The 24668-nt window shown below is 37.7% G+C and overlaps 1 protein-coding gene across 1 annotated transcript in view; it reads right to left on the reverse strand.

Moving 5' to 3' along the window:
• LOC148954268 (uncharacterized) overlaps positions 1 to 24668 on the reverse strand; it is a 309906-nt gene that overhangs the window by 7723 nt on the left and 277515 nt on the right. The window contains exon 9 of the mRNA XM_089086137.1: positions 2966 to 3088. Within this exon, the coding sequence (XP_088942263.1) occupies positions 2966 to 3088 (123 nt within the window). The remainder of the gene's footprint in view (positions 1 to 2965; positions 3089 to 24668) is intronic.

Raw genomic sequence — 24668 nt, forward strand, 5'->3', positions numbered from 1 at the left:
ATCGTTCTTATATAAACCAACTACGCTGAACAAAATGGCTACCTCAAAATTTTGATTGGATGTGTTTGGGGGAATGATGGGTGGGAGGGGGGGTCTAGTTGTCCTTCAACAACTTTCGACTATTAAAAAGGGCACTAGCCACTCCAATTTCCAATCGAATGAGCCCTTTTCGAAGTTTCTACGACAACACCTTCTATAAAATCCTTATATTCCCCCAGGGAATAACTTACAACCCTTGCCCTGAAGGCTTTACCCTCCAATCCCTTCCGACTATTAAAAAGGGCACTAGCCATTTCAATTTCCAATCGAATGAGCCCTTTTTGAAGTTTTTACGAGAACGCTTTTTATAAGAACTTTCTATGTTCCCAGGGCATAACTTACAACCCTTTCCTCAGGATTGTGGGGGGGGAGGGATTGTCATCCTCAAAAACCTTATTTCCAGAACTTTAAACTACGTTGGACAAAATTATTATCTCAAAATCTTGATTGGATGTGTTTGGAGAAATGGTGAACGTGAGAGGGGGGTTTGTTGCCCTTCAATCACTTTCGACTATTAAAAAGGGCACTAGCTCTCTCAATTCCCAATCGAATGAGCTCTTTTTTACGTTTCTACAACTCCGCTTTCTTTAAAAACATTATATGCCCCAAGGGCATATAAGTTTCAATTTGAAGTTTCTATTTGAAGTTCTCTTTTTGAAAGTTGTGGGGGGGGAGGGTTATCATCCTCAAAGACATAATTTCCAACACTTTCAACTACGGTGAACAAAATGGCCACCTCAAAATTATGATTCGATGTGTTTGGGAAAATGGTGGGCGTGATTGGAGCCCTCCCATCACTTTTGACTATTAAAAAGGGCACTAGCTCTTTCAATTTCCAATCAAATGAGCCCTTTTTGAAGTTTCTACCACAATGCTTTCCATAAAAATATTATATGCCCCTAGGGCCTAACTTACTACCCTTGCCCTGAGGGCTCTGAGGGAGCTATCATCTTCAAAGAACTTATTTCCAAAACTTTTCACTGCGTTGAACAAAATTGATATCTCGAAATATTGATTGCATGTGTTGGGGAAAATGGTGACCGTGAGAGGGGGGTTAGTTACTTTTCAATCATTTTCAAGTATTAAAAAGGGCACTAGCCATTTCAATTACCAGTTAAATGAGCCCTTTTATAATTTTTTACGACAACGCTTTCTATAAATACCTTATATAACCTCAGGGTATGACTTACAACCCTCGTCCTGAGGGCTGTGGTGGGTTTGTCATCCTCAATGACCTAATTTCCAGAATTTTCAATTACGTTGAACAAAACAGCTATCTTAAAGTTTTGATTGGATGTGGTTTGGGAAAGGGTGGGCGTGAGAGGGGGGTTAGTTGCCCTTCAATCACTTTTGACTATTAAAAAGGGTATTAGTCATTTGAATTTACAATTGAATGGACCCTTTTTGAAGTTTATACGATAACGCTTTCAATAAAAACCTTATACTGCCCCATGGCATAAATTACAACCCTTGCTCTGAGGACTGTGGGGGAGTGCCCTCCTCAGAGACATAATTTCTTGATCTTACAACTGCGTTGAACAAAATGGCTATCTCAAAATTTTGATTGGATGTGTTTGGTGAAACGGTGGGCGTGGAAGGGGTGTTCGTTGCCTTCCAATCACTTTTGTCTATTAAAAAGGGCACAAGCCCTTCCAATCTCCATTCGAATGAGCACTTTTCCAAGTTTCTACGACAACTCCTTTGATACGAAGTACCCTGGTCTAAGACCAACAAAAAAATAAATAAAAATAATAATAATCAATACATTTTGCCAACATCGTTCTTTACTTAGGCAGCGCTATTACGCTGCCTATGGTAGAACTGTTTAGTATAAAATTTAGTTCTATTTTTTTAGGATTTTATTGTCAAAGTTTCTGATTCATTTTTTACTTAAACAGTAAAAAATTCTTTAAAAAAAAGAGAATGACACCAAGAAATACCAAAAACTTTTTCAACGAGTGAACGTTTTGAACCATTATTATTATTTTAGATATCAATATTATTAATTTGTTTGGAATAAAATGGACTATTTCTCAGGACCCAACTTCTTTTCAAATTAAATATGAAATTATATTAATAAAAACTATATCAAAATACCATTGATTATCTTAGAGCCACTTCAAAAATTCCACTTTTAAAATACATTCCAGAATATTTTTAATACACCAGCATGAAAAAATTAAACATTTTAGCACAGAATATTGCCCCCCCCCCTCTCCAAAACTCCAAAAAGAGGAAAAATTACCAGGGTGCAAACGAAAAAATTGAACCTAAGTTTTTTTCTAGAAGTCCATCGGACGAATCTTTAGAGAAAAGGGATATTATTTCCATTTTGTCTGTCAAATCATTCGTGACAGATGACTGATGCATTACAGTTAAAGCCAGTGGATTTATTTACTGAATATTTTCAGTTATTTTCTAATGTACATGGTCAAATTGACCTCTGAGCGATACGATTTAGATCATTCATTTTCATGCTCAGGTTATTGCTGTTGCAGGTAGTAAACCTTTTGGTCCTTTCTTTGAAAAAAAGAAATTCTTCTTAATTACGTCTTGGATTGGATTTACTGTTTTGTCCCAGGTAATTGGATGGATGAGTAAGGGTTAGACCTTATTCAAGTGCTTATTTATCGCAGTTACACAATTAGGAAGACAGTTCCTTTTTGTTTTAACCAAATAATTACCTGTAACATACTATAGTATCCAAGGTTACCTGTTTTACGAACTGCATCAAATTAACCTTTAATGATTGCAATTTGATTAGCTCAAGTTAAAATGTACGTTATATTTCTTTAGCTAATACACTGCTTGATCTATCATTTGAAATTATATATACCCTTTACTCTCATACCATCACAGTTGTCTTATAAACTGAGACAAATGACCCGTGATAAACGCAATTTGAATAGCTCAAGTTAATACTTACGTTATGTTTTTTGTAGCTAATAAGCTCCTTGATTCTTTCTTTGAAATAAATATATCCCTCATTATCATAGTATCCCAAGTCACCTGTTCGAAGCCAACCTTCAGCAAATGTGCCTTTAGTTGCCTGAAATAAAGAACCAAATAGAAGGGGGGAAAACACGTACGGTAATGGGCATAGAAACATAAGTAGGCCTACATAGATGAGAATTGGATAACAACATAGTTTAAATTATAAATACACTGGTGTCATTTGAAAATAAACGAGTCTGGGGAATTTTCTCTAGCTATTTCAGTACAAAAAACTGGGGAATAGGGCACCCTCGCAAAACTTATTTTCATGTCATTTCTCAATTGTCCGTTCTCTTTCTAATAGCATCCTTTCCCAAGTGTTTCAAAATTAAATGTTTTTTTTTTAAATTCAAATTGAGGAGCAATCGACATACATCCTCTGTACAAATCTTCCCCTATAGATTTAACTTTACTGCTACTAGGCTTCTAATAACAGCTCGCTGCAGCACAAATCAGCATGGTACCCTCGCAGCCATACAAACTCCTATTCCATCCCAGTTTATTCAAAAACTAGGCTCTTTAACTAAATTATTTCTCGTAACTTTATTACAGTTTAACACATCCTTAATATATTCTGCATAGCTCTTTTTAACGCTATCCTTATTACTAATTGAGGTCTCGTTTTAATCTTTAACTGGGACAAGTCAAGACTGACTATTTCTTCTCAAAATTTGTAATATGCAAATACAATATTTTACTATTTTGCAGTCTGGCTGCATCTTCCAGATACTTGGTAATTTTGTCCATGGAAACTAATCAGCACCTTCTTAGTTCATAGTTTAACGCCTTCCCTACTTCCCTTACTTTCGTCTTATTATTCTTATGTTCTCTATTAACCAAATACTTCTTGTACGGACTAACCACTTCCTTTTTTCTACCAGACTTAAAGGTTGTTCCCTAATATTCCTCCCTAATACACCATCTAAAACTTCACAAACTGTTAACCTAAAATTATTCTATCCATACTTTGCATTTCAAATATAAGACTTTTCCTTAGTTCCTTATACAACTGTTCCTAGAAAATTCCTCTCAAATTCGCATCCTTGCGTCAACCAGAGACATAACTGCCCAAAAAATACGTATCCTAAATTTCAGCTTTTGATTAATAATAGGCACTACTAGGTGGTGATCTTTATTTTCAAAATGATTAATACTACACTTATATACTTTAGTACTTGTATTGGTCCTTCCAGGTTTTAATTTTAAATAAAGTAAAGTCAGGAAGATGGGCTGTCTTACCACTATGTGAGCACCATGTTAATTTGTGGGCCATATCATGGCTAAATGCTGTATTAATTAAGACTAAACCGTTAAACTTACAAAATTGGAGCAGTCAATAACTGTTGCTATATTCAATTCTCATACCATATTGATCTTGGTTAGGGTGCCATCTATCCCTATCCATACCAATCTGGGCATTAAGTACCTTACCATAATAATACCTGGGATCCTGTTTATTTGTTCTCTTAACTGTAATCTATTAACTGTAACTGTAGTGTTCTTTTAATGTTAATTTATGGGCCATATCATGGCTAAATACTGTATTATTTAAGACTAAACCATTATACTTACAAAATTGAAGGAAGCTATAACCGTTGCTGCTTTCAAAAATCATTAATATTTTACTGTGAACGGGACGCATCCCATAATAGACAACTTAGCTAAAAAGAGGGTATTCAATCCTAAAAAGCCCACCAAAGCAAATAGAACCTATAAGAACTATCCATTAATCAGAATCAAGCGCAATGCAGAGTAGTTTACTTGGCTATGATTTGCTCAAGGGGTGTCACTCCTAAAGGGCACCCTGCAGCACCGGTTGCAGTCATGTTTCTGGTTGGGCAGACTCGTCGAAGCTCCACCCTAAAGCCACTATGAGGCCACTCAGGCAGGGTTTACCTTTAGGGGATAGGAACAAATGAAGAAGCTAAAGACAGAGTGAAGACACCAAAGTATCTCACAACACCGGAGCAGCCCCAACCTTTAATACCCACCAAGCCTCGTCAGGATATTCGTCAGGTATTTTTACTCAAAATAGTAGCTTTACAAGCTATGTTTTTCGCTAAACCATGGCTAAACTTAATAGCCTGAACCATTCGCAAACAACACAATAGCTCCCCCACCCCCGGAAAACATCCGTCGTATTCTCTATTTTGTCATGCACATTCTACGATGTTGTTTTTTCTCCTGGAACCACAAGTATTTTTCACTTCCTGGAACCATCTTCGGTCTAATTAGGCTATACCTGAAAACCATGATTTACTAAGATATTTCTTTTGATAACTTCAAAATTAGAAAGTTAAAAAGAATATTATATTTTTTCAGTATAGCTAACTTTAACTGTTAATATAAGTGAACAAAACAAATTAGTTAATTTTGGAAACATTCTTCTTCTGTAAAAATTAAAACAATTTTTGTTCTTATCACATCTACTCCTTCAAAAGAAGGCTAAACCATTTTAAGGTGTTTGGTGCCACATTTTTTTTTTAGCTTTTTTTGCTTAGTTTTCGTCCTAGGTTCATCTCTTGTTTGTTTTTTTAATTAATTAAAAAACAACTTTCCGAAAAACAAGTTTTTCAAAGGCAGGTAAAGACCATTTTAAACTTAAGCTCAGCAGATGCAAATACCTGTTAAAATTCAAACTCTAAAAGACCAGAAATTACTACTAAAGAATAAATGAAACCCAAGACGAACAAAAATTAAATAAAGAATCATAGCAAAAAACATACAACAAGTAATAATATAAATGAATAAACAGATCTTAAAGCGAGTAATGCTTCAATTGAATATGAAAATCAAGCTTAAAACGAAAAAAGAAATATTTTGCTATTGAAGTATAAATGAAACTAAAAACAAAACAGAAATTAAATAAACAATTAATGCGAACAAACATACAATAGATATTAATGTAAATGAATAAATAAATCTTAAAACGAGTGAAACTTTAATTGAATATGCCAATCAAGCTTGAATCGAATAAAAATAACTACAAACAAGAGTTTGAGTATTGCCTCACTGCAGAAGCCTAAAACCTACTGCGTCATTGGCACTTTACTGAAAACTGTATGAGTCTTGAACAGTCTTGGAAAGTGTAAACAAAATGAAATTGAATATTAGATATATAATGATATTAATTGTTGAAACATCCATCAGTTCAATATTTTGTTTTCACTGTAATTTTTATTTTCATTTTCAATGCTGTAAGAACTGGAAAAGAATAAATTTGTAATATATGAGTAATTCGTTTTCAGTGAAGCGCCAATGACGCAGAAGGCTTTAGGTTTTTACAGTTCAAGAAGGGGGCAGTATCCTAATTTTTTTAGGCTTCAGTTTTTAGGTTTTGGGCTTCTGTAGTGAGGCGATACCCACACTCTTGTTCGTAGTTATTTTATTCGATTCAAGCTTGATTGGCATATTCAATTTAAGTGTCACTTGTTTTAAGATTTATTTATTCATTTAAGCTAATATCTATTGTATGTTTTTTGCTATGATTGTTTATTTAATTTCTGTTCATTTTGGGTTTCATTATTCTTTAATAGTAATTTCTGGTCATATTGAGTTTGAATTTTAACAGGTATTTGTATCTACTGAGCTTAAGTGTAAAATGGCCTTTACCTTTCGTTGAAAAACTTATTTTTCGGAGTTTTTTTTAATCAATTTTTGTTCGTTTTTGATTACAAAATGTTTCAAGTTTTTATGGCATGGGGGGGGGTGAATATTGTCTGATTATTCTTGACTTTAAAAAACGGATCTAGAACTTTGATTTAAATCGAATAAGGCTTTTTCAAAGTCTATACGATTACCTCTTTGATAAAAACCTTATATATGAACAATGGACAGCTTGCATAACCTGTGGACAGCGATTGACAACAGTGAATGGATTGAAAAAATAGGTTAAATAAGGACCATTTCACTTGCTGACACAGAGAGATCAGGACTGTTTGGAATTGAACTTAATAGTATTTTGTGTGCCAAAGCAATTTTGCCCCTATCGCAGAGTATGTACTTTAACCTTATTTTAAGTATGGCAGTAATTTTAATTATTTTAGCATTTTCAGTTTGAGAGAATTTCTGGGAGTAGTTGTATAGCCAATTCTTAATCTAGTTCTAATTAGTGTATTTTGATGTGTCCTAACGTCACCTCAAAATTTCTACACACAGTTATACAGAATAGTTACAGTTATTGAAACCTTTGAAAAATGGAAATGGATACCGTAAGTTCATTTCTTATTGGATATTTTCGGCAAACTATGGAGTAAGAATTGTTCTCTAGACATGTTTATTAATTAATAGCCGTTATGTAGGCTAATTAGAAAAATGGAAAATTTCTTTTAAGTAACCTTTTATTTTATTTATATCGTTCCTAAAACTGCCTCCATTTACTTAACCTCTCTCTTAATGTGCAAATATATAGCTCAAGTTAAATATTATCCATGAGTTTCTATGTTGCTAAATTTACGTAGGCTTTCCTCCTTAGTCGTTGAATAAACTTACAGAAAAAATCAAGCATGGGAAATTCATTGAAAATAAGTAGGATTAATTCTGGTTAGGCCTATATATTTTAGGGTTTGCGGGGGAGGGCAGCGGAAAATTGTGGTAAAGTTAAGTGAAGTACTGCTAGGAATGATAAATAAGTAGTTTAAAAGGTTTTTTTAATCTTTTAATAATTTTTTCAGAGGAGGCCACTCAGAAGTATATTTTGGGTACAAAAGTGACGAAACAATTTTTTTCTTTGACAATAGTAGGGTGCCTCGTCTGGATTTGCGTACGGCCACTAGGAATTCCCATACTATGATTACCAGACTGGTTATTTGGCAGTGTATAATGTGGTCAAACATGTTTTGAGAGTATGTTAATAATTATATAACTTAAGCAGACATGTTTTTTTCTGTTATTAATAAGAATTTCATAAGAATGTACGTCGTGAGTTCATGTGCACAATTTTTTTCTTAAAAAACTGGTATGATATAAAGTAGTCAAACATGTTTTGGGAGCTTGCATGGAATTATGTAACTCAAACAGTGATTTTCGAGTCAACATCCGTTTTTTTCGTCCTTGAAATTTCGTATAAAATGTTCATGCACTACAATTTAATTTCCATTATGCTTTAACATATCGTATAATACATTGAATATTATTAACTTGGAAACAATGGATATTTCTATTTTCAACGTGAGTATAGTTTACTGAATTTCTTAATGTATTTCCAGATAAAAAGCATTTTACCAGTAAATTCAAATTTAAGGAGGACTTAGCCCCCCTCCCCCTCCAACAATACAAACCTTAAAATAGGATGAGTATACTCGCTAAAAAATGCATTGTACGATTTTTTTCCCATTATGTAAATTAAATCTCTCCTCCACTGCTTTGTTTACAAGTTTTAATTCACTAGAAATAGTTCTTTTCGTTCAAAAATGTCCTTTTCCCACCGTCCATTTAAAATGTGATGTCTTTTTCCGGGCTAAATAAAACCATCTGTATTTATAATCCTGTTACCAAGAGGGGGTGATTTCAAAACAACATTGGCATGCATCTTATCGGGATTAAGAAAACAAAAGGATGGAAATGTGCAATTCAAGACTCGTTGACAAAAGAGTTTGTTTTTTGGTCAAATTAAACGAGATAACCCATTTTCAATTGTATTTGATGAAAGCAAGTGGATTTCACAGATGATTAAGAGGCTTTTATAAAAATATATGGCAGGGAAGGGGGAGGGGCAATGTATCAATTCTAACACGATTTTTCTTTACTTGGTGCCCATTAAAAACGAAATTTTTGTGTTGAATAAGTAGTTCTTGTATCTTTTAAAAGAGCTTTACGGGGTTTGAGAGAGACTCTGTTCCCTGATTCCGTATGGTTCGAGGGGGATTCTTTGTGCAGACTAATTTTTTCTTCTGTAAAAAAGGGAATTGTTTTTTCCATGCTAAATTTTGTCTTCTTTTTAAGGAAGAGGATTCCTACAATTACTCTCCCCCGGAAAAGAGAGCTAAGGCTAACGGCGTTACTCCAATACAACAAGTGGAGATAGGCGGTCCAATGGGGGCCACTCACATCCATTCCAGACCGGCGCTGCCTGCCCAAAACCCACCAGTACCAACCCCTATGCAGCCAGGTAGAAAGCTGAAAAGAGAATAGATGGTTGCTTACATGATGGGGAGCCCCACTGGCTCATCTGTACAAGCCAGTGACATCGCCACCACATCTATGCAAGAAACGGACGGCACTCAACAGCAGTCTGAATTTGGAAATGTAGGTATTTTCACCTCTAGCTTCTGCCTATTTCTATCCAACTTTTTTTGTTTTTTTAAGTATTTTCTTTTCAACATTTTTCAACATCGTAAAAGTGTATGTCAGAGATATTACAATGTTAATCCCCCACCCCCAACCATTGTTTTAAATTTCTCTGCTCCCCTCAGAGATTGCTGAATATAATGCATTTTTTTTGATTGGCAAGGAAAGCACTCTTTTGCTTCTTTCTGAACTTTCTGTGGGAGGGGGGTGGAGGCAAGTATTTAGTTTAAATAATTCTAGGAGGAATTGAGTTTTGAGGATGGGGCGAAAAAATGAACATGTTTTTTTTAACTTTATAAAATAATGGTTATTTCACATAGAAAATAAAACCTCTTTTCTATAGGTTAATGAATTAGCCTTTTCGCTTTTTTTCAACACCGTAAAAGTGTATGTCAGAGATATTAAAATATTAATCCCCCGCCCCCAACCATTGTTTTAAATTTCTCTGCTCCCCTCAGAGATAACTGAATATAATACATTTTTTTTATTGGCAAAGAAAGCACTCTTTTGCGTCTTTCTTAACTTTCTGTAGGAGGGGGGGGGGGGCAAGTTTTTAGTTTAAATAATTCTAGGAGGAATTGAGTTTTGAGGATGGGGTGAAAAAATGAACATGTTTTTTTATAACTTTATAAAATAATGGTTATTTCACATAGAAAATAAAACCTTTTTTCTATAGGTTAATGAATTAGCCTTTTCTCCATTTTTCAACACCGTAAAAGTGTATGTCAGAGATATTAAAATGTTAATCCCCCGCCCCAACCATTGTTTTAAATTTATCTGCTCCCCTCAGAGATAGCTGAATATAATGCATTTTTATTTATTGGCAAAGCACTCTGAGCTTTCTGACTTTCTGTGGGGGTGGCGTTTGTATCTGGGTTGAGTGGGTGGGTGTACATGTTTAACTTTTATATGTTTTCCTGATCCTTCATAGGTTAATGATGCTTTCGCATTTTCAACCTGTGTGTGTGTGTGTGTGTGTGTGTGTGTGTGTGTACACGTTTGTGCGCTACGTGTGTGTGTGTGTGTGTGTGTGTGTGTGATGTTTGTCGCATGTGTGTGTGTTTGTGTGTGTGTGTGTGTGTGTGTGTGTGTGTGTGTGTGTGTGTGTGTGTGTGTGTGTGTGTGTGTGTGTGTGTGTGTGTGTGTGTGTGTGTGTGTGTGTGTGTGTGTGTGTGTGTGTGTGTGTGTGTGTGTGTGTGTGTGTGTGTGTGTGTGTGTGTGTGTGTGTGTGTGTGTGTGTGTGTGTGTGTGTGTGTGTGTGTGTGTGTGTGTGTGTGTGTGTGTGTGTGTGTGTGTGTGTGTGTGTGTGTGTGTGTGTGTGTGTGTGTGTGTGTGTGTGTGTGTGTGTGTGTGTGTGTGTGTGTGTGTGTGTGTGTGTGTGTGTGTGTGTGTGTGTGTGTGTGTGTGTGTGTGTGTGTGTGTGTGTGTGTGTGTGTGTGTGTGTGTGTGTGTGTGTGTGTGTGTGTGTGTGTGTGTGTGTGTGTGTGTGTGTGTGTGTGTGTGTGTGTGTGTGTGTGTGTGTGTGTGTGTGTGTGTGTGTGTGTGTGTGTGTGTGTGTGTGTGTGTGTGTGTGTGTGTGTGTGTGTGTGTGTGTGTGTGTGTGTGTGTGTGTGTGTGTGTGTGTGTGTGTGTGTGTGTGTGTGTGTGTGTGTGTGTGTGTGTGTGTGTGTGTGTGTGTGTGTGTGTGTGTGTGTGTGTGTGTGTGTGTGTGTGTGTGTGTGTGTGTGTGTGTGTGTGTGTGTGTGTGTGTGTGTGTGTGTGTGTGTGTGTGTGTGTGTGTGTGTGTGTGTGTGTGTGTGTGTGTGTGTGTGTGTGTGTGTGTGTGTGTGTGTGTGTGTGTGTGTGTGTGTGTGTGTGTGTGTGTGTGTGTGTGTGTGTGTGTGTGTGTGTGTGTGTGTGTGTGTGTGTGTGTGTGTGTGTGTGTGTGTGTGTGTGTGTGTGTGTGTGTGTGTGTGTGTGTGTGTGTGTGTGTGTGTGTGTGTGTGTGTGTGTGTGTGTGTGTGTGTGTGTGTGTGTGTGTGTGTGTGTGTGTGTGTGTGTGTGTGTGTGTGTGTGTGTGTGTGTGTGTGTGTGTGTGTGTGTGTGTGTGTGTGTGTGTGTGTGTGTGTGTGTGTGTGTGTGTGTGTGTGTGTGTGTGTGTGTGTGTGTGTGTGTGTGTGTGTGTGTGTGTGTGTGTGTGTGTGTGTGTGTGTGTGTGTGTGTGTGTGTGTGTGTGTGTGTGTGTGTGTGTGTGTGTGTGTGTGTGTGTGTGTGTGTGTGTGTGTGTGTGTGTGTGTGTGTGTGTGTGTGTGTGTGTGTGTGTGTGTGTGTGTGTGTGTGTGTGTGTGTGTGTGTGTGTGTGTGTGTGTGTGTGTGTGTGTGTGTGTGTGTGTGTGTGTGTGTGTGTGTGTGTGTGTGTGTGTGTGTGTGTGTGTGTGTGTGTGTGTGTGTGTGTGTGTGTGTGTGTGTGTGTGTGTGTGTGTGTGTGTGTGTGTGTGTGTGTGTGTGTGTGTGTGTGTGTGTGTGTGTGTGTGTGTGTGTGTGTGTGTGTGTGTGTGTGTGTGTGTGTGTGTGTGTGTGTGTGTGTGTGTGTGTGTGTGTGTGTGTGTGTGTGTGTGTGTGTGTGTGTGTGTGTGTGTGTGTGTGTGTGTGTGTGTGTGTGTGTGTGTGTGTGTGTGTGTGTGTGTGTGTGTGTGTGTGTGTGTGTGTGTGTGTGTGTGTGTGTGTGTGTGTGTGTGTGTGTGTGTGTGTGTGTGTGTGTGTGTGTGTGTGTGTGTGTGTGTGTGTGTGTGTGTGTGTGTGTGTGTGTGTGTGTGTGTGTGTGTGTGTGTGTGTGTGTGTGTGTGTGTGTGTGTGTGTGTGTGTGTGTGTGTGTGTGTGTGTGTGTGTGTGTGTGTGTGTGTGTGTGTGTGTGTGTGTGTGTGTGTGTGTGTGTGTGTGTGTGTGTGTGTGTGTGTGTGTGTGTGTGTGTGTGTGTGTGTGTGTGTGTGTGTGTGTGTGTGTGTGTGTGTGTGTGTGTGTGTGTGTGTGTGTGTGTGTGTGTGTGTGTGTGTGTGTGTGTGTGTGTGTGTGTGTGTGTGTGTGTGTGTGTGTGTGTGTGTGTGTGTGTGTGTGTGTGTGTGTGTGTGTGTGTGTGTGTGTGTGTGTGTGTGTGTGTGTGTGTGTGTGTGTGTGTGATGTGTGTGTGTGTGCTGTGTGTGTGTGTGTGTGTGTGTGTGTGTGTGTGTGTGTGTGTGTGTGTGTGTGTGTGTGTGTGTGTGTGTGTGTGTGTGTGTGTGTGTGTGTGTGTGTGTGTGTGTGTGTGTGTGTGTGTGTGTGTGTGTGTGTGTGTGTGTGTGTGTGTGTGTGTGTGTGTGTGTGTGTGTGTGTGTGTGTGTGTGTGTGTGTGTGTGTGTGTGTGTGTGTGTGTGTGTGTGTGTGTGTGTGTGTGTGTGTGTGTGTGTGTGTGTGTGTGTGTGTGTGTGTGTGTGTGTGTGTGTGTGTGTGTGTGTGTGTGTGTGTGTGTGTGTGTGTGTGTGTGTGTGTGTGTGTGTGTGTGTGTGTGTGTGTGTGTGTGTGTGTGTGTGTGTGTGTGTGTGTGTGTGTGTGTGTGTGTGTGTGTGTGTGTGTGTGTGTGTGTGTGTGTGTGTGTGTGTGTGTGTGTGTGTGTGTGTGTGTGTGTGTGTGTGTGTGTGTGTGTGTGTGTGTGTGTGTGTGTGTGTGTGTGTGTGTTGTGTGTGTGTGTGTGTGTGCGGTGCATGCGCCGCTTATTTTTCTGTCTACCCGATCATTCATGGAGATAGTATAATGAATATTGCAAATTCAATAACGACGTAATGATTTTCACTATTTTGTTGTGTGTTTGTGTGCGTGCTTGTATGTGTGTGTGTGTGTGTATGTGTGAGAGGTGCATGCGCAGAGTCTACTCGATAATTCATTGAGATAGAATAATGAATAGTGCAATTCAATAACGACGTAATGATTTTCACTATTTTGTTATGTGTTTGTGTGTGTGTGTGTGTGTGTGTGTGTGTGTGTGTGTGTGTGTGTGTGTGTGTGTGTGTGTGTGTGTGTGTGTGTGTGTGTGTGATGTGTGTGTGTGTGTGTGAGCGATGCATGCCCCGCGTCTACTCGATAATTCATGGAGATAGTATAATGAAAATTGCAAATTCAATAACAACGTAATGATTTTCACTATTTTATTGTGTGTTTGTGTGTGTATGTTACTAACAAAATTTGTAATTTATTAAGCATTTGTTCTGTAAATAATGCTATAAGCAAAAAGTATTTAGTTTAAATAATTCTAGGAGGAATTGAGTTTATGGGTGGTATGGAAAAAATGTATGTGTTAAATATTCAGGTAAACATACAACTAGAAATGAACATGATTTTTCAACTTTATGAAATAATGCTTATTTCACATAGAATATAAAACCTTTTTTATACATATTAATGAATTAGCCTTTTCGCCACTGGGTCATGAAACATCAGCATTTACTGGACCAATTCTATCACCACCAATGGAGTTCAGAGACGAACCTTCATTAGTTCTAGACAATATGGAGTGGTATAGAGGTTTTCTTAATGATGTTTTTGGGGACATGGCTAGCCTAGACGATTTAACTTGTGATATTGACATGATTAAGGATCCGGAGTGGACAGATAGATTTATGCGTGAGCATTTAGGGGATGTTACTAGTGCATCTGAACCGGGTCCTCATAAAGAAATCCCATTACAGGACAATACAGGCTGGCTCGATCAATTGTCCCCAAACACCCTGGAATATGTACTAGCAGGCCTAGGGGACCTCATGCCATCTCCAGCCATTGCAATTGAACAGAATGGGTGTGGTGGAATTGACAACTCTATGTCACCCCCCACCATTTCGCTTAATGACACAGCAACAACAATACAATTTGTTAAACCTAATGTGTCCAGGGCTATTTTCGACGATAGTTCTATAATTAGTGAATTAGATCCTGTACAACTGGGTGCAGGACATGAAAATAGTGTCATATCCCCGGAACTACGTGAATTTTATTTGTTAGAGTCTGCTCTAGGTCACTTACAAACACATAGGGTAGATTTTAATCCTCCCGAGGAAAACGTGATTGACGGTGGGGTCATTTTAAAAGACCCTGTAAATGTTCTCCATAGCTACATCGACCGAATTCGAGCAAAATTAGAGATTCAGATTCAGAAATGGGGGGCGGGTCAAGGGGGGGTTAAAGCATCAGTAAGTCAAAAAGTTTATCTACAAAAGGGGAAATCTGGGGATATTTTTTATTTTCATTTTTCAACTGGCAACCAAACTTTTTACCCTGGTCTAAATGAATTTGAGGGCAACTTTTTCAACTGGGTAAATGAATTAATTTCGACTTTGGACACGTTTAACGAGTGGGGAAGTGGGTCCACAATTTTATACATTGAACACATGGATCTGAGTATCAGTAGATTTAAAAAAAAATCTACTAAATAAGGGGGGCGGGGAGAGGTAGTCGACGAATAAATTGCCACCCTGATTTGTCGGCTACACGAGGGGTTCAGGGTTTCAGATTTGACACGGGGCTGCAATGCTTTAAATACGCATTTTTAGCAGCAGCCCATAAAACATTAAAAAAATAGTCATCAATAAAAAATCTTGACGGCCTTGCTAGTAATAGCGGAAAGAATTTCACTAAAGTAAATTTTGACTGTTTAGAGGGGAAGTATCTGGTGTCCTTGAAAGAAATAACCATATTCGAAAAAGCAAACGAAAAGCTTGGGTTGGGGGTGGTTGTTCTCCAATATGACACACAATTTGTAAATGGGGGAAAGAAACCAAATGAAAAAGGAGTTTTGTATTCAGTTAGGACACCGTCGGTAGATAATGTTAAAAATTGGGTTTTGGTTATTTATGAGTCCCCCAAAGATGTAAATTCCTATGATCATTTTTTCCCCGTTACAGCAATAAGTCGACCCCTATCCCAAGGCAAAAAATATGGGAAACGTCACTATTGCCCCATGTGCCTTTCCTCATTTAAAATTGAAAGAACATTCTCGGATCACATGAAATATTGCAAAATTCATGGCAATCAAAGAATAGAAATGCCGGCAGAAGGCAAAGATACTTTACAATTTAAAAATTTCCAAAATTCCCTGCTACAAGTTGATAAAGTATCTTTCGATTGTGAATCTAGACTGGTGGAGGTATCGGACCCATCAAGGCCAAATATAGTCAAGGAACACAAACTAGTTGCATGTTCCTATGCGCATGCCCGTCGCGATTCCAATAATAAAATGCAGTTGGAAGAGTTTTTTTGGCTATGGATGAGGAGGGTAGCTTGGAAAAGTTATTGGTGTCTTTAATGAAAACAGCAAACAGCGCAATTTAACGATTGCGTCACACCAACTACCCAACGTCATTATCAGATAAGGAGCAACTGGTACTAGAAAAAGGGAAAATTTGTTGGGTTTGTAGGGGTGCTCTTGCTTCAAAAGACACAGTACAGAATCCTGATCATCTTATTGACCCAAATTCACCTGTAAAAAGTAATCTCCGGGGGTGGGCTGAAAAATCATGTAATTTAAAAATTAAAGAGCGCCTTCTTCTTTCGGTTTTTATACTTAACTCTAACTATGATCTGAAGTAATTGCTACCTGCAATGGCATATCTTCAAAGAAATGTAACTGTGGATGATGCCAGGGTGATAGACAGCTTTTCCTACAAAATCATTCCTAAATCATCGGAAAAGTTGCTTGTTTTGGAATTTATGTGGAAATTTGTTGATAACGACGTTGAGTACACGAATAAAATTCGCTTTTTAAATTCCTACAGTTTTTTCCCTAAATCATTGAGCGAATTAATTCAAGTGCAGAAAAATGATGACGGCTGCAACGTTTTCCCCCTTCTCAAGCAACAATTTCCAAATGATTTATATGATTTGTTGACGGTCAAGGGCATATTAACTTATGATTATTATTAATCCATGTCGAGATTCGCCGAGGAAACTATTCCCTCGATTGAATCTTTTACGACAGTCTACACGATCGTAGGTGCACCTCCGATGAATACAGTTTTGCTAAAAAAGTGTGGGCAGAGGGAGGGTGTAAAAATGGGTTTGACTGCTGCTAGCTGTATTTTTCGAGTGATATTTTAACTTTGTTAGACATTATGTGTAAAAATACGGACAAAATCTATGGGGAATTTAATCTTTATTTGGGGTATTATTTTTCATCTCCTCATCTGGTGATGGACCTCATCCTAAAAATTAGCGGGGAAAAAATAGGGCTAGTTACTGACATTGATTAGCACCTGTTCATCGAAAGGTCAATGAGGGGTGGATACGTTTTTCACGGGGATGGTATCTTGGAAACTGATCCAACTGGAGAGAAGACGGGGACAAAATCGGATGCAGTTTTCCTTGATATGAATTCTCTCTACCCCTCGGCCATGTTCCATTATGCACTACCTTGCGGTGATTATAAATTGCTCAATGACCCTCAAGCTCCCCATTTCCCCAACATTGACAGTGTTGAGGAGAATGGACCGGTTGGATGGTTTTTTTAAATTGACGGGGAGATACCAGTTGAGCTTCACGATTCAGTAGAGGATTTTGTTTTCCCGTGCATCAATAGATCTGTGACTAGGGACTCTTTGAGCCCTCACAAAAGGCGTTTAGTCGAGGTGGACGGATTGCATTGGTCACCTTCAAATAAAACTTATTGCTGACCTTCTGCCGAAAAAAAAATTTTGGTATATCATGTGGTTTTAAAATGGATGTGCAACAACGGTTTCAACGTCACAAAGGTTCACAGAGCGCTCCAGTTTAGTCAAAAACCTTATCTAAAAACGTTTGTTGACACCTTTGTCAAGAAACGTTCTGAAGCACAAACGAAAGCCAAAAAAGAAATTTATAAACTCATTTTGAATTCGACTATTGGTAAAATGTGTGAGAGTGTTCGCAATAGAAATCGTTGTAACGTCGTGACCGATCCCGAACAATGTGCTCGAATTATTGCCGATCCAAATTACACTTCCTTCACAATCATTGGCCCGGACATGGTACTATTGAATGAAAAAAAAAGAAGCATTGTCCTGAATAAAAATATTGCTGCAGGCAGTGCGATCTTGGATATCTCTAAAAAGCTCATGTTGGAATTCTACTACAATGTGGCTAGGGTACAGTGGCCGGAAAAGGGGCAAGTAGAGGTCTGCTACGGGGACACAGATTCTCTACTGTTAAAAGTAAAAATCCCAAATCTAATTGATGATTTGGCGCACGCTGAAATTATCAGCTCACGAATTGGAGAGGGGTTTTACCCAGAGCTAGTAAAACGTCGGGCGCCAAATCAGATTTTATTTTTTAAATCAGAACCGGGACGCGACATGATTTCCAGTGTTATGTTTCTAAGTCCGAAGGTTTATTATATACAGACACACGATGAGGAAATCGTGAAACTTTGTAAATAAGTACCCACGCGCTATGTGGATAAGAATTTCAATTTGGACCTATATAGGAATTGTATTGTTCAAAATACAATTCCATGAGCTAAATTATTGGCAATTCGTTCACTCAACTACAGAAACTTTACTGTAAATGTAGAAAAAATTGCCATGAGTACCATTTCTGACAAGGTCTATCTTTGTCAAGACGGTGTGACTACCCTCCCCCTTGGGCACTATTTAACTTCAGACCGGGCCGAATGTGTTATCCATAGGGAAAGTCTCGGTTTGAATAAAGTCAAATAAATTTTCCCAAAACCTGGGGAGGGGGGCCTCGCGACCTTTAGGGGAGGGGCCTCACGGCCCGGGGGGGCCGCCAGTGGGGGGCGCACCGCCACTATCTAAGTTATCTTTTTTTACTTAGTGTAGATTTTTTTTTGTGCTCTTGTAAATGTTGTATTGAAAAGAAAAAAAAGGATATTATTTTAAATGCTTAGTGTATTTCTTATAAATAAATTTAAAAAGTGTATTTTTTTCTTTGTTTTCTGTAAAGTGCTGTTTTTAATACAAGAAATATGATTCTTTATTGATTTTGTTCTTGAACGGAGCAGGGAAAATTATTTAGTCATTAGACAACTATGGTCTACAGTTAGTTGTTCAGGTGAACTATTGAAGGGAACATGTACCAATTTAAAACACCATTCAGATCGTTTCTGTGTGGGCCGTCAAAGTCGGGCAAAACAACACTCTTAACTAAAATAATTAAATATTGTGACAAACTGTTTGTGTAAAAGCCAAAAACAATCTACTATTTTTGTAGTACTTGGCAGAAGTCACACGATAAAATCAAAGCGATTACCGAAACCACACTAGTGCAGCTACTATTCATATAGAGACTTGATGTTTTTAGTATTATTAAGGCAAATTCTTGGCTGATTATTGACAACTTGGCTGAATCTACTGAACAACGGTCCCAGAAAATCCTGCAATTATTCACCGTTAGGTCTCATCATGAACAGATTTCCATTACTCTGGTTCTACACAATCTCTTTCATCAGAGCAAATGTATGTGAACACTTGCATTGAACTCTACCTACTATATCATCTACAGAGTTGTTCGTGATTCTAGCTCGCTAATAACTCTCAATAAACATATCTATCCAGGCGCCCCTAAATTTCTACTCTCAGCATACATTCAGGCAACTAATAAACCCTACGGCTATATCCTATTGGATCTTAATCAAAATACACCCGGGGATCCGCGTGTAGTCACAGATATTTTCGACAATAAAATTACAGTATATCTCCCCGAGAAAACTAAAAAGACCTATTAGTTACTAAAATGACCCTGAAGAAACTACTTGAAAATACACATCTGTTTTAAATTCTAAGTCCTTCAAAACCCTCGCTTAGGAAAGTCATACTCAAACATGGTGTTGACAATGATTTCATTAATCTAATATCTGAACTGTGCTTAAATTTTACCTAGGGCAATGTTCAACTGCCAGAAGTACTTAAGCAACAGGAAAAGCAACATCGTTCCATTGTACGTACATTGGCCTCTAAAAACAAAGGAAAGAATTTTAAAAAGAAACGACTTCTTCAAGCGGTCGGTAGCTTTTTCACGCTTTTACTACCGATAATTGCAGGACTTGTAAATAGTTTTCTCTAGATGGCAAAACCCTATAAATTGACTCCAATAGAACTCGCTCTCTCACCCGTGGAACACTTTGAGAACAATCTGAGTAAATTCCTTGACAATGAGAATATTGAGGATGATAAAAAACTGCTTTTACTTCAAGATGCACTTCGCCGAGTGGACAAACATAAGCCCTATCGGTCGAAGGCCACTGCTTGCTATTGATCACAAAAAAGAATCATCTCCTCAAGAGTCTGCTACTGCTGCTGCTGGAACACAATTAAAGAAGGAGTATTTGTATTAATTTTTTTTGAAATTTGTAATTATAATCCCCCAAAATTAGGTGAAAAAAATAACACGACTCCTAGTCTCTCTCTTGGAAAGTGGTCAAGATCATATTCAAGTTGAGAGCAATGGGAAAGGGATTATAATTCAGGGCAAGAGCTATAATCTACTTGATTTAATCTATGATATGGTTACAAACCGTAAAGGACTATTATCATTTGACGCTCATCTATCCAACTTTCTAAGTACATTAAACTTCCCAAAAAGTATGATTAGAAATATATAAATTATTAAAAAATTAAATGAACATGTATCAACAACAACAACATCAACACCAATAAAATATGAAGAGGAAGAAGAAGAAGAAGAAGAAGAAGAAGATGATTTTAAATCAATCTTGGAAAATACTAGTACACCTAGTGGAAAAAACTTGACAATAGCGGCGAGGAAAAAGCGAAAACGTATCATGTCACCACCACCACCACCACCAACCACAACTAGTATACAAAAGGGTATCGGACGTTACACAACGTGTTTACGTTCAAAATGGTTGAAGTTCTGAAAGGTGTTTATGAAAATATTGGTGAGGTGGGGAGTTTAAGTTCCCCTACCACTCTTTCCAAGGTCACTGGTATTCAAACTAAAAGTGTACAAGACTATCTACAAAATGAATCAAGTTACACTCTGCCTAGAAATCATAGACTTCGTGCTAATCAATGTCAAAAAACTAAATCCTTATCACCATTTTATATAATGAAAGCAGATCTCTTGACTCTAGATGAAATTCAACGACGTCACAATACACCATAGACATACATTCTACTTGCAATCAGTGTTTATAGTCGCTATGCACATGCCATTCCATTGCGATCAAAGAGAGGCGTTGAAGTTGCTCAGGCCATTGAAAGTATTCTCGAACAGGATTCGTATAAAAAATACAAACGGATCGTGCTGGTGAATTTGTTAATCCCCATGCTGCAAAAGTACTAATGAAATATAGTACACTGCTCTATCATAGTCATAGTCCTATAAAGGCTGCATTGGCCGAACGATTGATAAGAACTATTCGACTCTTAATTTCAAGATATTGTACATTGAAAAGTACACCGGCTTTTATTCATGATTTAGATAAAATCATGTTGATTTATAATCAACGACCTCATCGATCATTGTCCAACTCAACCCCAACGGAAGTTCATCATTCTGATCATGATACAATTGACACCTTTCTTAAACAATATTCCAATGAAACGATTGTCCAGAAGAAAAATAAATTCAATGTTGGTGATACTGTTCGAATTAATAGAACAACTAATGTTTTTGAAAAGGGGAATTACTTGTGGTCCACCGAACTTTTTAAAGTGGCAAAAATCCTAGAAACTAAACCCATAACTTATCGTTTGCGCGATACCAAAGATGAAGAGATTCTCGGTGACTTTTATGACTATGAACTACAAAAGGTTAAAAATAATAGTGAAATCTGTCAAATTGAAAAGATATTAAAGACTCGTACTCACAGGGGTAGGAAACAGTTACTTGTTCGGTGGCTAGGACACAACTCTGATTTTGATTCTTGGATCGGTGTTGAAGATATTGACAATACCCAATGATTTCTATGTAACATTTATGTCCAATGTTTCCGATCCTCTCTACAACGACTTGTGATTTTTGGACAAAACTCTCCCCCGCCATCAAATTTGACGGTGCGCATGAAGTGGCTCCTGTCGATTGCATTTTCAAAAATACCTATGACATCCTGAGAAAGGCTCTTGTGTATGAAATAAAAAGTATGCCATTCGATTGGACACTCTTTGTCGACTATGAATGGATTGAAGCACTTAAATCTAGCGAATATCCACATGTCAAATTGAAATATATTGAATACGATAATATGTCAGATTTGTGTCGTACAATCAATAGAAAAATCTCATATCGTAGGAATGGTAAATTCCATTTTTATTATTCATTGGAACACGATAGGATTTACATTACCTCACCTGTTGACACTGAAATAATTATTCTCAATGATAATCTGAGAGATGTTCTTGGTTTTAAATAGAAAACGATCAAGGGGAAAAATGCTGGTTCTGTTTACCGGATGAACCAAGCAATTTTCGCTGATTATCCACCCAGTTTCACCTCGGACTCTTGAATATTTCTGTACGCATCCTTTGTGGAAACATCGAGAGTCGGTAATTCAAATGTCCCACTCCTATGTGTTCTTTAACGAAAAAAACTCATGAACATGTCCTTCAATATTATCAAAATTATCTTTTGTATGTTCTCTTCAGTGTTCAGAAATTGAAAATTGGTCATATAACACTAAAAAGGGAATTAGGTGACCCTCCGACTATAACAATAGGCTTAGCAGTGACCTCGCGGAATTTTCAACAAATTTTTAGCGACAGCACAATCACCTAAAATGAACAATAGAAGAACTCCATTTGTCTGCCCCGATATCGATTGCTATGTTGGTGCTTTGAGTCCACGTCAAATAGGCAATGGATTGGACTACTACAAGGGTCGTACTACAGTGTCTGGCTATGGTTTTGGTAGCTGGTTTGCTAGGCTATTTCGTTCTGCACTACCCTTTGCCAGAAAATATCTTGTGCCTGCTGCATCAAATTTTGCTGCCTCCACACTACAGGACTGTGGGTCGGGCAAGAATTCAAGGAGAGTGTTAAGGAAAGTATTAGATCTTTAGCAAGAGCCGTTGGTGAGCAATTAAAATCTCGGCAAAATGGGGAGGGATTGAAAAGGATGCGTGCGCATCATTCACTTATCAGTCTCCACCCAGGCGGGAAGCGAAGGACATCAACAAGGACTTTGAAGAATAAAACAAGGAAGATCAATAAGCAGAAGAAGAAAAAGAAAAAGATTGTTAGATCAAAGAAGGATTTCTTCTCTTAAGATGACTTATCTCCCCCACAAGGAATCATACCCATCAATCAGTTCCTCATTGAATCTATTCAGTGCTGAAAATGTTGATGTCAGTGTCAAGTATGGCTACTATGAACAATTTCACCCCCAACAACCCATCTCGGAATATGAAAACGTTCAAATATTTTACAATGAAGACTATTTCATGGATTTTTCATCAACATTTATTGATTTAAGTGTTGTGGTGAGGAAAAAGTCATATAATACAACTCTAACTGCTGCCGACGATATCTCCCACGGAAACTGTATTCTACACATCATATTCAAACAAACTACCGTATTTATTAATGGTACATTGGTGAGCACTAGCAATAATTTATCCAACTATGCAAGCTACATACAATTTATGATGATGACGCCAAAGGCGCACAAGGAGTTGAGAGGACAATCATTGGGCTATGAATATCGATCAGGTGTTGATACTGATGGTGAGTTGACTACTGCTGTGACCCAAGAGTATCATCTGGTTGGAAAATTAAATCATGAGATATTCAATATATCCCAATGGTTACCCCCCAATGTCAAGATTGACATAAAGTTACAGCTGGCCCCATCGAATTTCATTTTGAGAAAAACACTTCCAGCAGCACCCGATATAAATGTCATTATCACATCGGCAATTCTCCACGTCCGAAAATAACAGGTTACGAGCTCTGTTGCATTGGCAGTGGAAAGGCTAAGTGCCAATGGCAACAACATTAAACTTCTTGTCCCCCATACGATCAGCAATCAACGTCACATTGCTATCGGCTCTCGTAGCTATACTGATTCATCATTTATCAATGGAGAAATCCTATCAAAATTGGCTTTGGCGTTTGTGAAGAGTGGCAGTGCCGTTGGATACTGGACTGCATCCCCCCATGATTTTATTTTTTTCGGTCTATCTAGCCTTGTGTACAAAGTGAATGGTATTCCACTGTACACTCTATCATTTGACAAAAAATCCTATAGAACTCTGTACGAGTTGACCATGCAATCCTAGATCATGACTCTCAACTATTTGAAAATGGAATAACCGATTCAATGTTTTCAAAAAATAATTGGGTAATTGTTTTGGACTTGTCGGGGACTCAGGATATGAGCATAGTACTAACTGGGAATGTACGTTTAGAGTGTACATTTGCCAATGCACTGGCTGAGAGTGTCACACTAAAATCACTGAGTCAATTTGAAACCTATTGGGAGATCACACCCGACGGCAGTGTTCTACTAGACTTAGCACCATGAACACAAACCGAATAATCAGTATATTTAATACGTAACCGTACATGTCCCAGTACAAGTTATATTGCATACCTTCGGACTTCATTGAAAAATTCCAAGTGTTAAAAATACCTTAATCATTGTTAATAGCAGCCCATTAACTTTGAAAACCGGGCATTGGCTATGCATCTTTCAAACAGAGAAAAATATTGAATTTTTTGATCCTCTTGGCCTATCGTATAAATTCTGCACTCCATACATCAGCAACTTTATTGAAAGCAGTGGGAAAACCACTATTCAAAATCAACGAAGAGTACAGGATTTAACGACTAGGACATGTGGCTTTCAGGCACTACTCTTTTTCATGTTCAGATGTCGTGGCTATACCTACAAACGATTGAACGACTTTCTAGTGGAAAATATACTTACAAGCGTATTTAATATTGATTTTAGTGCCCTACGAATAAATTTTTATAAAAATTTATGTTAAATTGCTTATCAATAAATGAAATAATTTATACACATGATAAAACGACTTTTCTACTCTTTAGATTTCATCTTCTACTAGGTATAGGTATTTGTCGACAACAACTAGTGCAGATAGATTATCTGAATTCACAGTGTACTGATCCTGATGTAATGCAATGTCAGGGTCACATTTTCTACAGTAGAGTGTGACTTCACTCTTGTCATATCTCTTTGTATAGTCAATGATACTATTCTCATTCATTCTATAGAATTCACATGTTTCAATTTGCATATTTGAAGCAATTTCACAAACAGTGTCGTCAAGTGTCGAATCACATTCCGTCACAGACAAATAAAAATCAGTGGGCTTATAATCATAACACCCATCGTTTTCACAACGATGACGTAGAAACTCCATTCTTTTGCTA

Source organism: Artemia sp. Qi Xiang Cuo, chromosome 3 (assembly GCF_049724085.1).
Source record: "Artemia sp. Qi Xiang Cuo chromosome 3, ASM4972408v1, whole genome shotgun sequence".
In the NCBI taxonomy this organism is placed as follows: Eukaryota; Metazoa; Arthropoda; class Branchiopoda; order Anostraca; family Artemiidae; genus Artemia; species Artemia sp. Qi Xiang Cuo.